The following is a 14,152-nucleotide window of genomic DNA, read 5'->3' as shown; positions in this document are numbered from 1 at the left end:
ATTCAAGAGCCATTCATACAGGTTTACCCAAACAGAGTTGTTTTACGTACAAACCCCACTTTTATGCCTAGGGTGATTTCGCAGTTCCACATGAACCAAACCATAGAACTGCCAGTTTTCTACCCAAATCCAGAAAATGTTGCAGAGAGATGCCTACACACATTAGATGTGAAAAGGGCCCTCATGTATTATATAGACAGAACTAAAGATTTCAGAAAAACAAAACAACTGTTCGTCGCCTTCGCTCCACAGCATAAAGGCAATCCCATTTCAAAATCAGGAATAGCCAGATGGATCGTTAAGTGTATACAAATTTGCTATGAAAAAGCTAAACGCACTTTAACGATTCCTCCACGTGCACACTCCACACGCAAGTTAGGAGCAGCCATGGCTTTCCTAGGGAACATTCCACTAGAGGAGATATGTAGAGCAGCCACATGGTCCACTATTCATACATTTACGAAACACTACTGTGTAGATGTACACTCTAGACAGCAGGCAGCTGTAGGACAGGTTGTTCTCAAAACACTTTTTCAGACTGCTGCAGCTGGCACAGGCGGCCGCCGCTAATGGAGGGACTGCTATGTATTCTATGCAATAGATATGAATTCAGCAGCCCACATGCCTCGAACCGAATATGCTACTTACCAGTATGCATCTGTTCTTGGCATGTAGGGCCGCTGACATTCATATCGCCCACCCTCCTCCCCGGCGCCTGTTGCAGCTGTAGCATTCAGAATTTCTATTTAGCATGGACATCACTCACTGTATTACACTCCATCTCTGCCACAATGGCGAAAAACAATCTGAGGATGGGGAGGATGCCCATGCGCACTGTAGTCCAGGGGAGGAGCCACCTATCCCGTGATACTTCGAAGACTTCTCCAGGACAACAATGTGAAATCATCCGGACCCAACACTAGGCGGCGATCTAATGCAATAGATATGAATGTCAGCAGCCCTACATGCCAAGAACAGATGCATACTGGTAAGTAGCATATTCGATATAGCGCCTTTCCATAGTCCCGTTGTGACACAATCAGGGCCGCCACTACAGTTCGCATTGTGGAAAAATATAGGACGGGTACAAATTTCCGAAGTTGCCTCAGAAGGCCCACACAGTTTCCTACCACTGTCGTCATCTACCCGGTCAGTGCCAACTTACTGTCCAACTTAATACTCAGACTCTTCACAATAGGCACCGGTGTCGGTGTGGCACCTAACTCCTGTGGCCAAAAATTATTTGTTCAGGGGTTGCCGTCTGGTGATTACTAGAATCTCAGTCTTACTTGGCTCACTTTGCTAACATTGCTTTATACTCCCTGAAGGCCTCCGGTTCATACTGCTTTCGCACTTTCCTTTAATATTGGCGTCATTTTTGTTTCCTTTCTCTTAGTTTCGAAGTATACCAGACGGCCCCCTTACCTCTGTTCCTTATTCTTTCTCTCCGCGCAGGGGCCAACTTATCTATGCCTTCTTGCATCCTTCCTGTAAATCTCTCGCTCTCCTGATCTAAATCCTCAATATGTCTACCTGGATGCACTGACTCTTTTAGTGCCTCCCCTAACCTGGTTCCCTCTATAATCCCAGTTTCGTACCGTCCGCCATTCTAGTGTTTAGTACATTGGTCGACTGGGCAGCGGGATTGTGAGCCTGATCAGATAATGATCTGACCAGCTACAGGGTTCAATCTCAGTTAACTTTGCAGACGGCTGAGTTGTTCAAATTAGGTCTAAAGTATGGCCCCCTTATTGTGGCTAGGGGTCTCCACTAGCTGTTGTAGTCTCAGCATAGTCATTCCCTCTCCAAACCTACTCGCCTGGGGCTCTCTTGGTTCCTGGTCGTAGTGAAAGTTAAAGTCCCCCACCACCATAATCTGTTGGAATCAATGACCACTTCCATACACAGGTTATTAAACAAAGAAGTAGGCCGGGAAGGGAGATAGACTACTATTACTACCATACAGGAGGACTTTAAACTTATTTTTACCCCCAGGACTTCTGCCCCATCCAAACTTTCTTCTATAACCCCCTCTGTGGTCAGATGCCTCCGGCTGAATCCCCCTCCCCCCCCCCTTCCCACCCTGCCGGTTATGCACCAGGATATCATAATTTGGAGGTAGAGCTGCTACTATATCAGGCCCTGAGCCATCCTCTAACTAGATTTCCGTTACCGCTAAAATGGCCGAGTCTCTTTGCAGCAGCGAGAAGACTTCCATGTTGTGTTTCTGTAGGGACCGTGTGTTCAGTACCAAGGCCCTTAGGCCCTTCTCTGGGCCTTCCTGCTTCCTTATCAGGTTTAAATCAATAGTCCCCGCACTCCTTACTTACCGGTACTGTTCATGTCTCCTCTCTGTCTCCCCTTAACCAATTAACAAATCATCCTCCCTTAACTTCGCCTTTCACCTCCTTATGCAGGGTCGGTAAACTGTCCGTAGCTCTCAACTCCCACTGTTCTTCTGCCAGATAGACCAGCCTTAGACCAGGGGTCTTGGTCCCTGGACCCAGTCAGACGCGGACGCGCGCAGACGGGCTTGCCTTAGGCGCGCCCGCTGTGCGTTTCAGCTCCAGCCTCCTCAAGATCCCATGCCAACCTACACCCACCAATCAGCCCTGCTTTGCGGCAGCTGAGTCACATGAAGCTAGACCACTGTTAGAAATGGGATCCCTGGCTGGCCAGGGCTTTCGCCAAAGTCAGTCAGAGACCACCACTCGTAAGTCAGGGCAAGGGAGTTACACGCCAAGATAACCCCTGCTCACCCTCTAGGTAACGTGGTGCGAGCAGCAAGGCTAAACTTGGAGGCGATGTGAGTTAAGTATTTGCGCACGCACCCCAGCGACAACACCCAAAGGCCCACCACAAAGGAAACTCCACACAAGGTTATATAAAAATAGCCTTTGTATTACACCAAAACACATTAGATAAAAACACACACTTTACAATGTGCCAACAGGCACGGGCAGAATTCACAGGGGGATTATGTACAGGACAGGGCCACATGGACCACTGTCAGGAATAAGCACTTGGTAAGGAAATAGCACTTTTAGAACATAGAACGTAGAAGTTTCACACATGATGCGTAGGACATGAGGTGTAAGGAACAAGGCACATGATGCATCAACAACACATTCAGAGGTGCAGCACAAGAGAACACATGATATATTAACTACACATTCAGAGGTGTAAGGAACAAGGCACATAATGTATCAACAACACATTCAGAGGTGCAGCAAAGAGCACTTTGCAGAAATCACATTAACATGAACTTACATCAAAGTCCAGGGTCCAGGTTGCGCCACTGCGCCAAGACCTAAACGTGGCAGCTGCCCACAAAGTGCTGGGCAGCTGTAGATGAAGTTGAGGGGCATCGTGGGAACCTCGCAGGCTCTGAGGAATAAATATGCCAAGGGAGAGCCTCTCTGGACTCTTAAAGCAAAGAACTGCCACTCGAGCCTCTCTGGGCTCGTAAAACTACTGTAGGCGGGGAGCCTCGTGGGCTCGAAGAACTGGGATGCCCCCTGAGCCTCTCGGGCTCTCAAGGAATGTGCCCGGCACGTTGGAGCCTCTCGGGGCTCGAGAACAATGTGGGGGCATAGGGGAGGAATGCAGCGCTCCCAGGCTCTAGGAAGGCATCTCAGCAGTCCAGGGGCTGGGCAGGGCTCAGGGAGGCAAGCCTTCCCCTGAGCCCAAGCAGCAGCACGCCCCTGGCAAGATTCAAGTTGGGAACAAGAACATTTGACAAGAGGTCACAGCCTCCTTTTATACAGACAAATCCTTTGTCTTTGGGCAGGGTGGGGGCAGAACCAGTCGCAGCTGGTCTGTGAGCACTATTGATGGGCTCAACCACCCTCTCTATTCACTGGCAGGGCTTGGGTCATCAGTCACACCACAGGGGGGCGGAGCCAGCATTGTCTGGGGAAAACCCAGCCTCATTCAGGACACAGGTACACTCCTCCCCAGCCATCAGCATGCTAATCTCACACTCACCACCGGGCAGACCCACCCAGACTTCCTGGAGCCAGGCTTGCCAGCCAGCTCCAGCCAATCACGCTCCAGCACCCTCACTTCACACATACATCAATGTCTAGAAGTGGCCCTTCCCCGCTAGACACATACAAGCCGCACATACCGTTGCGCAGCATTCACTCCCACGAGTTCACACATACCAAACTCGAGCCTGCACTCCCCACGCATCAGGAACTACCAGGGACACATACATTCCCCATGCATTCCTATGGGAGGGCAGGCCTATCTCACCACATGCACTCAAAGTGCGCACGCACTTTACACTGCGCCACAGTGTCAAAGTGCGCAAAGACCAGAAATCACTATAATTCAAGGCAAAAAGTTCAGGGGTGAACCTGCCAGAAGGCCCAAGTCCAACACAACCCCCTTCCAGCCAAAACGCAGGGTAGACCAATCACCACCGTGATGGACTTCCCTGCTTGGGGCGATAGAACACGGACGCGGGCCCGCACTGCAGGAACACCCTCCGGTTCTACGCCACGTTGATCCATAAGACAAGCACATACTTAAAAAAAAAAAACAGGCCCAACTAGGCTACCCCACTGGTACTCCTTAGCTGTCCACGGCTAGGACCAGGGCCTAGGCCACCCAGATACCACTGGTCCATGCCCATCCACAGAGTGGGGGGTTGTAACCCATGGCCTACACTAGCCATTCTCCACTCCTTTTCTCAGTGTAGTTCCAAACTACCACTGATCCTTCAACCTAGGGTCCGCACCCTCAGGCTGACCAGAGGTCACGGGCAAGACTGCCCCACCCTACCTCTACTTCTGAAGCACCCTCCAGAACACAACTCTCCCACCAGTTTAGGACCTGACTTCCTCAGCAGCAGTGACCACAGTCAGACCAGCACAAGAACGGTGTAGTAAGGCGTTGCACTTTGCGGGTTGCCAAATGCGGCGCAGGCGGCGGCTCGCGGACCGCGTCGAGACGGGGACGGCTCGCGGCATAGACTGCGCGGCCGAAGGCAGACGCGGCTCAGTGCGGTGCCTACAGGACACCAGGCTGGTCATGACAGATAGGTCACAGCTCCCTTAACTGGTCTACCACCGGGGATTCACATTCACCGGATGCACAGGGGTCAGACTCCCTCTGACCCCCTTCCAGAGTTCTGCACCCTCCCACTGTAGAACAGGGTCCCTCCACTTAAGGTAGGCCCCACCTGCTCTCAGGGTAGTACCACAACACTCAGCCAAGAACCCTAAAGATCCCGGCTAGGCCTGTACCACCCCTTCTGGGAAACACAGGGTCTCTTCACTTAAGATAAGCCCCACCTGTGTTCACAGGGGTACCCCTAGAAGACAAACCGGCCAGGACACTGGCTACAGTCGCCCTGCCGTCCAGGACAGGCAACCACCTGAACCTGGCTCCCTAACCTAGGGACGCTACCCTTTGGTTAGATGCCTGGCGCACCAGGACTTCTACAAGTTGAAAACAGAAATCTAAGACTTTCTCTCCTCCTTCAGCAGCAAGGCAACCACTGCAGGTCAATCCCCCATACAGCTTACCCGGTTCCTTCTCTTCAGGCAGGAGTCCCTTCTTGTAACTTCAAGACACTACGTACAGTTGCCCTTACGTCCAGATCCGGACACACCGGCTACTGGCTCCCCAACCGAGGGACATACCCCTTTGGTCAGATGCTTGGCGCACCAGGACTTCCTTGAGGGTGACACAACTAATGTGTCGTGCACAAGTCTGCCTGACACTCAGGACAGAAGTGGCATCACCATGGTCACTCCCTGGCGACACAACCCTTCTGGCTGGCCCCTGACCCACTGGCTCTTCCACTGGGGAACCTATCCCCCTCGCACCCCTCCATGTGGACTTCTGCACCCTCCCAACTGGAGCGGTACTGCCAGACACCAGAACTACTGGAACCCTGGTTACAGAGGTTCCACGTTCTCCAGACACTCTGGAAGATCCTCCTCAAATGACCTCTTGGTACAGCCTAGGCCCCCGACCTGACGTTCCCTTCAGAAACATTCCAGGCCCTGACACTGGGTTTCGGGCACCTGGAGACATGCAGTCCCACCCACTCCTTCTCCTCTTGAGACAGGACATGGGCCCCTACACCGAGACCTAGCTGGGCTACACTGAACCTCTTCCACCACGCTGGGCTGGAAGACACCTCAGACACTCCTTTTGGAATCACTCCATCCCCTATGTCTCCCTCCTCCCAGAACATTACCAACTCCAAAATTCCGTCTCTAAACAGACCACAGAAATCAAAAAGCAGGCTCCACTGTCTGCAGACGTTCTTGGGAAAAGTTTAACACACGGAACTTAGGTATCTGAGCAAAACAAGAGTACACAAGCATTCAGCAAGCTCCCCATCCAGAGAACTCACAAACACGTCCAGTGCCTCACACCATTCATCCACACACACCCCTCCCCAGACTGGTGAGGCAGTTTCTACCACCCCTGACTTCTCAACCTGACCACACTTGACACAGGTACCATTACTCCAGGACAGGGACGGGGGACACATGCACTGGACACACTTATGCTGCCACCACTGGATCCCACCCTTCTGGTGAATCCAGAAAACACACTGCACTTAGGGGGATGATCTACCCTCCCGAGCTAGGGACACCTAACTCAAAGTGCACAAGAAACACATTTCCACAGAAATGAAATTTTCAGCAAACTTAAAACAATAATCCCCACAATGTGATTTATCTAAAATGCAGAGTTTTGTAGTGCGGCCAGTTGCCACTGTGGTACAACGCAAACACAATCCTTATCCCACCGCTGCCACCAATGTTAGAAATGGGATCCCTGGCTGGCCAGGGCTTTCGCCAAAGTCAGTCAGAGACCACCACTCCTAAGTCAGGGCAAGGGAGTTACACGCCAAGATAACCCCTGCTCACCCTCTAGGTAACGTGGCGCGAGCAGCAAGGCTAAACTTGGAGGCGATGTGAGTTAAGTATTTGCGCACGCACCCCAGCGACAACACCCAAAGGCCCACCACAAAGGAAACTCCACACAAGGTTATATGAAAATAGCCTTTGTATTACACCAAAACACATTAGATAAAAACACACACTTTACAATGTGCCAACAGGCACGGGCAGAATTCACAGGGGGATTATGTACAGGACAGGGCCACATGGACCACTGTCAGGAATAAGCACTTGGTAAGGAAATAGCACTTTTAGAACATAGAACTTAGAAGTTTCACACATGATGCGTAGGACATTCAGAGGTGTAAGGAACAAGGCACATGATGCATCAACAACACATTCAGAGGTGCAGCACAAGAGAACACATGATGTATAAACTACACATTCAGAGGTGTAAGGAACAAGGCACATAATGTACCAACAACACATTCAGAGGTGCAGCAAAGAGCACTTTGCAGAAATCACATTAACATGAACTTACATCAAAATCCAGGGTCCAGGTTGCGCCACTGCGCCAAGACCTAAACGTGGCAGCTGCCCACAAAGTGCTCGGCAGCTGTAGATGAAGATGAGGGGCATTGTGGGAGCCTCGCAGGCTCTAAGGAATAAATATGCCAAGGGAGAGCCTCTCTGGACTCTTAAAGCAAAGAACTGGCACTCGAGCCTCTCTGGGCTCGTAAAACTACTGTAGGCGGGGAGCCTCATGGGCTCGAAGAACTGGGATGCCCCCTGAGCCTCTCGGGCTCTCAAGGAATGTGCCCGGCACGTTGGAGCCTCTCGGGGCTTGAGAACAATGTGGGGGCATAGGGGAGCCTCTCGGGCTCGTGAACAATGGGCGGAGTCCCTCTCGCGGGACTCGGTATCACTTGAGGCCTCACGGGCCTCTCAACACAACCAGGCTCGCTCTGGAGGGGAGGGGCGGGCACCGGCTATGTGCCCCGACGCCCCTCCTCCCCTGTGATGCCCTCACCGGGTCTGGCGGTGCTCGGCGGCGGTATCGCTTTGCGGGGCTCTCTCACCACATGAGAGGCCCGCCTTCCCCATGCGCCCGGCCGCTCTTCACCCGGTCCCCCATCTCGGGACCGGGACACGATCAGGAACCTTCGGGGGCTCTTTGGGCAGGAGTTTCTCTCTCTCGCCGCGATGGGGCGGGACTTCCGGTTGGGTCCGCGCTGGGATTGGCCGGATGCCCAACTGCTTCCGGGTCGTCGCAGGCAGCGCGGCGGCCCGGCGGCGACTGAACAAACTCCTGGGCTGCGGCGGTGAATTGAAGGCACACGAGGGGTGGGCTCCCTCTCTAATTTAAATATGACGCGAGGTAGGCACTCGCTCGGATGCGATCTGGGGGCAAATGCCGGGTGGGCTCCGGCTGCGAACAAAACAGCGCTCCCAGGCGCTAGGTCAGCAATGCGGCGCTCCCAGCGCTAGGACAGACAAAAAGCGCTCCCAGCGCTATAAGTGAAAAATAGAGCGCTCCCAGCGCTCCAAACAGGATAAAGCGCTCCCCAGCGCTAGGAAAGGAATGCAGCGCTCCCAGGCGCTAGGAAGGCACAAAAAGCAACAAAGTCCTTCAGTAATCCAGCATCTCAGCAGTCCAGGGGCTGGGCAGGGCTCAGGGAGGCAAGCCTTCCCCTGAGCCCAAGCAGCAGCACGCCCCTGGCAAGATTCAAGTTGGGAACAAGAACATTTGACAAGAGGTCACAGCCTCCTTTTATACAGACAAATCCTTTGTCTTTGGGCAGAACCAGTCGCAGCTGGTCTGTGAGCACTATTGATGGGCTCAACCACCCTCTCTATTCACTGGCAGGGCTTGGGTCAACAGTCACACCACAGGGGGGCGGAGCCAGCATTGTCTGGGGAAAACCCAGCCTCATTCAGGACACAGGTACACTCCTCCCCAGCCATCAGCATGCTAATCTCACACTCACCACCGGGCAGACCCACCCAGACTTCCTGGAGCCAGGCTTGCCAGCCAGCTCCAGCCAATCACGCTCCAGCACCCTCACTGCACACATACATCAATGTCTAGAAGTGGCCCTTCCCCGCTAGACACATACAAGCCACACATACCGTTGCGCAGCATTCACTCCCACGAGTTCACACATACCAAACTCGAGCCTGCACTCCCCACGCATCAGGAACTACCAGGGACACATACATTCCCCATGCATTCCTATGGGAGGGCAGGCCTATCTCACCACATGCACTCAAAGTGCGCACGCACTTTACACTGCGCCACAGTGTCAAAGTGCGCAAAGACCAGAAATCACTATAATTCAAGGCAAAAAGTTCAGGGGTGAACCTGCCAGAAGGGCCAAGTCCAACAACCACTCACTGGCAAAAACCACTGTGTGCTGGGAGCAGAAGGGCGTTAAAAAGCCTAAAACCCCAATTGCTTCTACGTAAACATCCCCTTCATAAAAACAATTGACTCGGGCTAAAACACACTTAGAAAAATTAAAAAAACAGTTTGACACACTCTAGAACATTACATTTGGTAAGTTCCAAAATTAAAACACCTAACACTGGTGGTCGTTCTACTTTCCCAACGGCTGCGTGCCCGCTCCAGCCTCTTTAAGATACCACACCCCCCTCTACCCACCAATCAGCTCTGCTGTGCAGCAGCTGAGTCTTGGGAAGCTAGACCGTTCACCAGCAAAAACCACTGTGTGCCGGAAGCAAAAGGGCTAAAAAAAAAAAAAGCCTAAAAGCCCAATTGCTTCTATGCAAACATCCCCAACATAAAAACGATTGATTCTGGGTAATATACTCTTACGAAACTTTAAAAAACTGTTTGATAAACCCTAGAGCTTTAAATTCAGCATGTTTTAAAATTAAAACACGTAACACTGGTGCTCGTTCCACTTTCTCACCTGCTGCATGTCGGCTCCAGCCTCCTGAGGACACCACACACCCCTCCACCCACCAATCGGCACTACTGTGCAGCAGCTGAGTCATGGGAAGCTAGACCGCTCACCGGCAAAAACCAACATGTGCCGGGAGCAGATGTCTTCTTTACCGAGATCACCCCTTTAGTCTTGTCAGTGTTGAGCTTTAGGCAGTTGCATCTCATCTAGGTTGTCACAGCGCACATGCATCTGGCGAAGTTGTATTTTGTTGCAGTGTCTTGTCCAACAGGGAGAGTATCAATTAAGTGTCGCCGGTGTATGAAAGAAAGTTGATGCCACGTGATCTGATGATGTCTGCCTGTGGGGTTGTATAGATGTTGAAAATGATTGGGCCTACTGATTTTACCATAACTTTATATAATAAACAAATCAAACACATGGAATCTGACATACCTTTTCCGAGCGAACCAATAAGGCCTGCAGTCTTTACCATTGAATCGATGACATAAGCAGCCTTTTGAAGTGCCCATAAACTGACAACCATCAGGCATACAGTTATGAAAGTACAGACATGTACAAAATTACGGTTGGCAAAACAATATGCAACCTCTGACGACAGGGCCGAACAAGGATTATTACAGTGAAACTCTTCTACCCTACGGGTTTGCCAGAGGAGGTGACCAGCACCAAACCTCTTGCCTGCTATGGTACTCCATCCACTAAAGCCCTATTAGCTGTAACAAATGCTGTTCACAACAAATAATCCAGGCCTACTGGTTTCTCATAACGTTTCAGAATAAATACATCAGACCTAGGGCAGTGGTCATAAGGTTTCCTAGCGAGTCGATCAAGCCGATAGCTTTATCATTAGCTTGCCTTCATAACCAATTCAGACTTATATTATTGAGAATTATATTTCCCACAAGGCAACCATCAGACATAAAGTCATAAAAATAACAAATGCATACATAATTACATTGGGTAAAGCTAGATACTATCTCTACTAAGAGGACCTAACAAGCATTAGGTGCAAATCTTCTATCCACACAGTTTGTCAGAGGGGGAAGCAAAAACCCTAGCCTCCTTACAGTAATCTGTGAGGGGCCCATTCACAGAACTAACTGAAGACAAAATCTTAAACTTACTACTTTTGGTATTCACAGACGGCATTTAGTAGTAGTAAAGTTAGGATTTTGTCTTAAGTTTGACTTAAGACAAACTCAAACTTAAGACAGATTTAAGACAGATTTAAGACAAACTTAAGACAAACTTAAGACAAAATCCTATCTTTACTACTACTAAATGCCTTCTGTGAATACCAAAAGTAGTAAGTTTAGGATTTTGTCTTAAGTTACTTCTGTGAATCGTGCCCTTTGATTGCATGTAATAAAATCTGCAGGCTTTAATAAAGAGTAGTAGTTATTAAATGCATATTGACTTTAAAATACAGATCAGGGATGTTCTTTTCTCGCCTTGCTGTTTGTGCCCAGATATATTTTCTCATCCGTATTGTTTGTGCCTATCAGTCTCTTTCTAACCCATGCTGTTCATCCCTCTCCTCTCTCCTATAGATCCTGATGCTGAGGTTTGTCTCCATACTCTGCGGCTCCTACAGTCAGTCATCCTGGAGCCAGAGGTGTTTACGAAGATGACACCCTCTCTGCAAGAGTCTCTACCACTGCAGCGCATCACAGAGTTCTCCAAGGGCCGCCACAAGGAGGTCAAGAGCCTGGCGCAAGAGCTGCTGGAGGACCTGCAATTCCTGGAGTCCGAAGTATAGCATCAGCAATTAATTTCCCCCTTTCCTTTGTTTTAAAGACTTGTGCAAGAGCTGTCAAGACGTTTAAGGACTAGCTAAAAAGACGACCATGGAGCCTGCCCATCTGAGAGGAGATCTGTCCAGGTGATACTCCAGATAGCCCTGCCAAGGAGGGTCACCTCCAGGAAAGATGGAAAAAACCACAGAGCTGCAGATGCACAATTCCAGGTAGACTCTTAGTGGAAACATGCTCCCTTTTCAACTCCAGTGGTGGAATCCTGGGCTGACAGAGGAATGCCTGTCCCTCAGGTCAGCTGCAGAATCCTTGGTGTGAAGAGAACACCCTATCCCGTGGGACCTGCTGCATGATTCAAAGCTACTTCGATGCTTTCCCATGACAAGGACGTCCTTTCCTGGGTCACTCGCACGATCCTCTGCTTGTGTGGCTCTCCTTGTTGAAGAAGGTCTACTGGTGGTGTTTACTGCATGTTCCTGTAGCCACTATGCTTACCATTGGAGGGTAGGATCTGCCCCTGGTAGGCGGCTCCCATGGTTACCATTGGTGACTACAGTCTGTCCTTGGGATCCGCAGTATGATCGTATAGCTTCTGCGCTTACCAATGGTGGGTGAATCCAACCCCAGTGTTGACTGCATAATTTGCTAGGGAGAGTCCACTCCTAATGCCAAGAGCCTGACCCAACAAGTAGTTTGATCACCACAGATGAGTAGAGTCTTCAACATGATTCTGTAGCTACTGTGCCAAACATTGGTTTGAAAGGTTTGAGCTTCTTGTCAGCTGTATGATTCTGTAGCAGTTATGATTACCTTTCGTGTAGAGTCTGCCCTCACATTGGCAACATGATCCTGTAGCTGTCACGATTACCATTGGTGAAGAAGGTCCCCTCTTTGCCTCGTGTGTATGATCTTGTAGCAGTCATGGTCACTATTAGTGGAGAAGGTCTGCCTCTTGCGTCAGCTGCATGATTGTGTAGCTATTACTGTTGGTGGAGAGGGTCTGCCCTTGCATTGGCTAGATGATCCGTTAGCTGTCACGGTTACCGTGGGTGTAAAGGGTCGGCCCCTTTTGTTGGATATATGGTCCTGCACATATCATGGTTACCGTCGGTATAAAGGGCTGGCTCACGGTTACAGTTGAAGTAAAGGGTCTGCCCCAGGTATCAGCTATGTTATCCGGTAGTTGTCACTGTTACCATTGCAGATGGTTCGTCCGTTGCATCAACTGTATGAACCTGTTGCAGTAACGGTTAAAGTTTGTGGAGAGGGCCTGCCCGTGCGTCGATTATATAATCCTATAGCTGACACCCACTGGTGGAGAGGATCCGCCCTCGCGTCAGTTATATAATCCTGTGGCTATCACAATACAGTTGGTGTGAAGGATCGGCCCCATATGATTTTGTAGCTGTCACAGCTACAGTTGGTGGTGGAGAGAGATCAGACTGGGCCCTGGAGTGCAGGATTCCAGCAACGTTTGCGTACGTGTACAAACACATGCCCATGTGGGCACAGGGCTTCTCTGAGGGTTTATAAACATGGTTACATTTGTAGGTGAACAAGTGCACTAAAGGTTTGACATGTATTAAGAGATAGGAGACCTGAGGTCAAGATGCACATTCCATTCCAAATGAGGTAGACACTTTATTGCACACACAATTAAAGGAGTGCGGATGCAGGGACAGGTGCCAACACTTAAGTGGGAGTCACATATGCATTAGTTCTCTTGGATGAGACAACTGCTTTGCTATTCTCAAGGGAGATCTTGACTGTTTGGCTATCCACATGTATTGCTAGTTCCAGTTTGCCGTGTCTCCCTCATTCCCTTCATATGACCCTTCTGCTGCCAATGGACCACCACCTGGACTCAGGCGTGGCATGTAAACTTGGCCCAGTTGGAGCCTGCTGGGTGGAATGCAGAGTAGGCACAGGGCATGTGTGCCGCCCGTTGTATTCCTCACCCTTTCAGCCATCCTGCAAGATGTGTTTGTCAGTAGCAAGGCAGACCTGGTAGTCCTGCGTGATGAAACCTGTGTTGTGTGATGATAACCATGCTCCTGTTTGTTATCGAATTACTATTCAGTTGGTTTTAGTTTGATTGCTTATAATGTTGATAAATCATAGTTGTACTGTTTCAAGATATGCTCGGCCTGTCCCATATTAACTAGTTCTTACAGAAGTCTCACTGCTGGAAGAACTGCTTTTAGAAGCTCTGGCACATCCCAGGGAATATATGACCGGTGGAGTTATTGGGTGACATTTTATAATAAACATCTCAGTTATTATCAGTTTCCAGTGGGTATTTACTTTATAATATGTCAGCCAGTCAGTCAAAAATTAACTTTATTTGGTTTATCACAACCATAAAATATACATGTACAAATTACAATTTAATAGAAAAAGATAAAATTCATTTTTTAAAAGTATATTTTCTGATTCTTTAAAAGTAAAACATTATTTTCCAGACCCCATTTTTAGGTTGTTTCAGCTTTTAAAAACAAAGTCTCTACTAGTTTCATAAATTTTACCCCGCGACATATTAAAATGTTCGAACCAGCTCTCATCCAGCTGATGACAGCCTGCCTGCAGGTGCGGATCTGAA

General features: G+C 49.8%; 1 protein-coding gene across 4 annotated transcripts in view; it reads left to right on the top strand.

The window, feature by feature from the left end:
• HSF2BP (heat shock transcription factor 2 binding protein) overlaps positions 1-13,841 on the top strand; it is a 251,031-nt gene extending 237,190 nt beyond the window's left edge. For all 4 annotated transcript variants that reach the window (XM_078656400.1, XM_078656399.1, XM_078656398.1 and 1 more), the window contains one exon: positions 11,350-13,841. In XM_078656400.1, coding sequence (XP_078512526.1) covers positions 11,350-11,558 — 209 coding nt within the window. In that variant the 3' untranslated portion in view covers positions 11,559-13,841. The remainder of the gene's footprint in view (positions 1-11,349) is intronic.
• The last annotated feature ends 311 nt before the right edge of the window (positions 13,842-14,152 follow it).

The sequence above is a fragment of the Lissotriton helveticus genome, chromosome 8, assembly GCF_964261635.1.
Source record: "Lissotriton helveticus chromosome 8, aLisHel1.1, whole genome shotgun sequence".
Taxonomy (NCBI): domain Eukaryota; kingdom Metazoa; phylum Chordata; class Amphibia; order Caudata; family Salamandridae; genus Lissotriton; species Lissotriton helveticus.
Note: the sequence above shows the minus strand (reverse complement) of the source record. Positions and strands in the feature narration are given on the sequence as shown.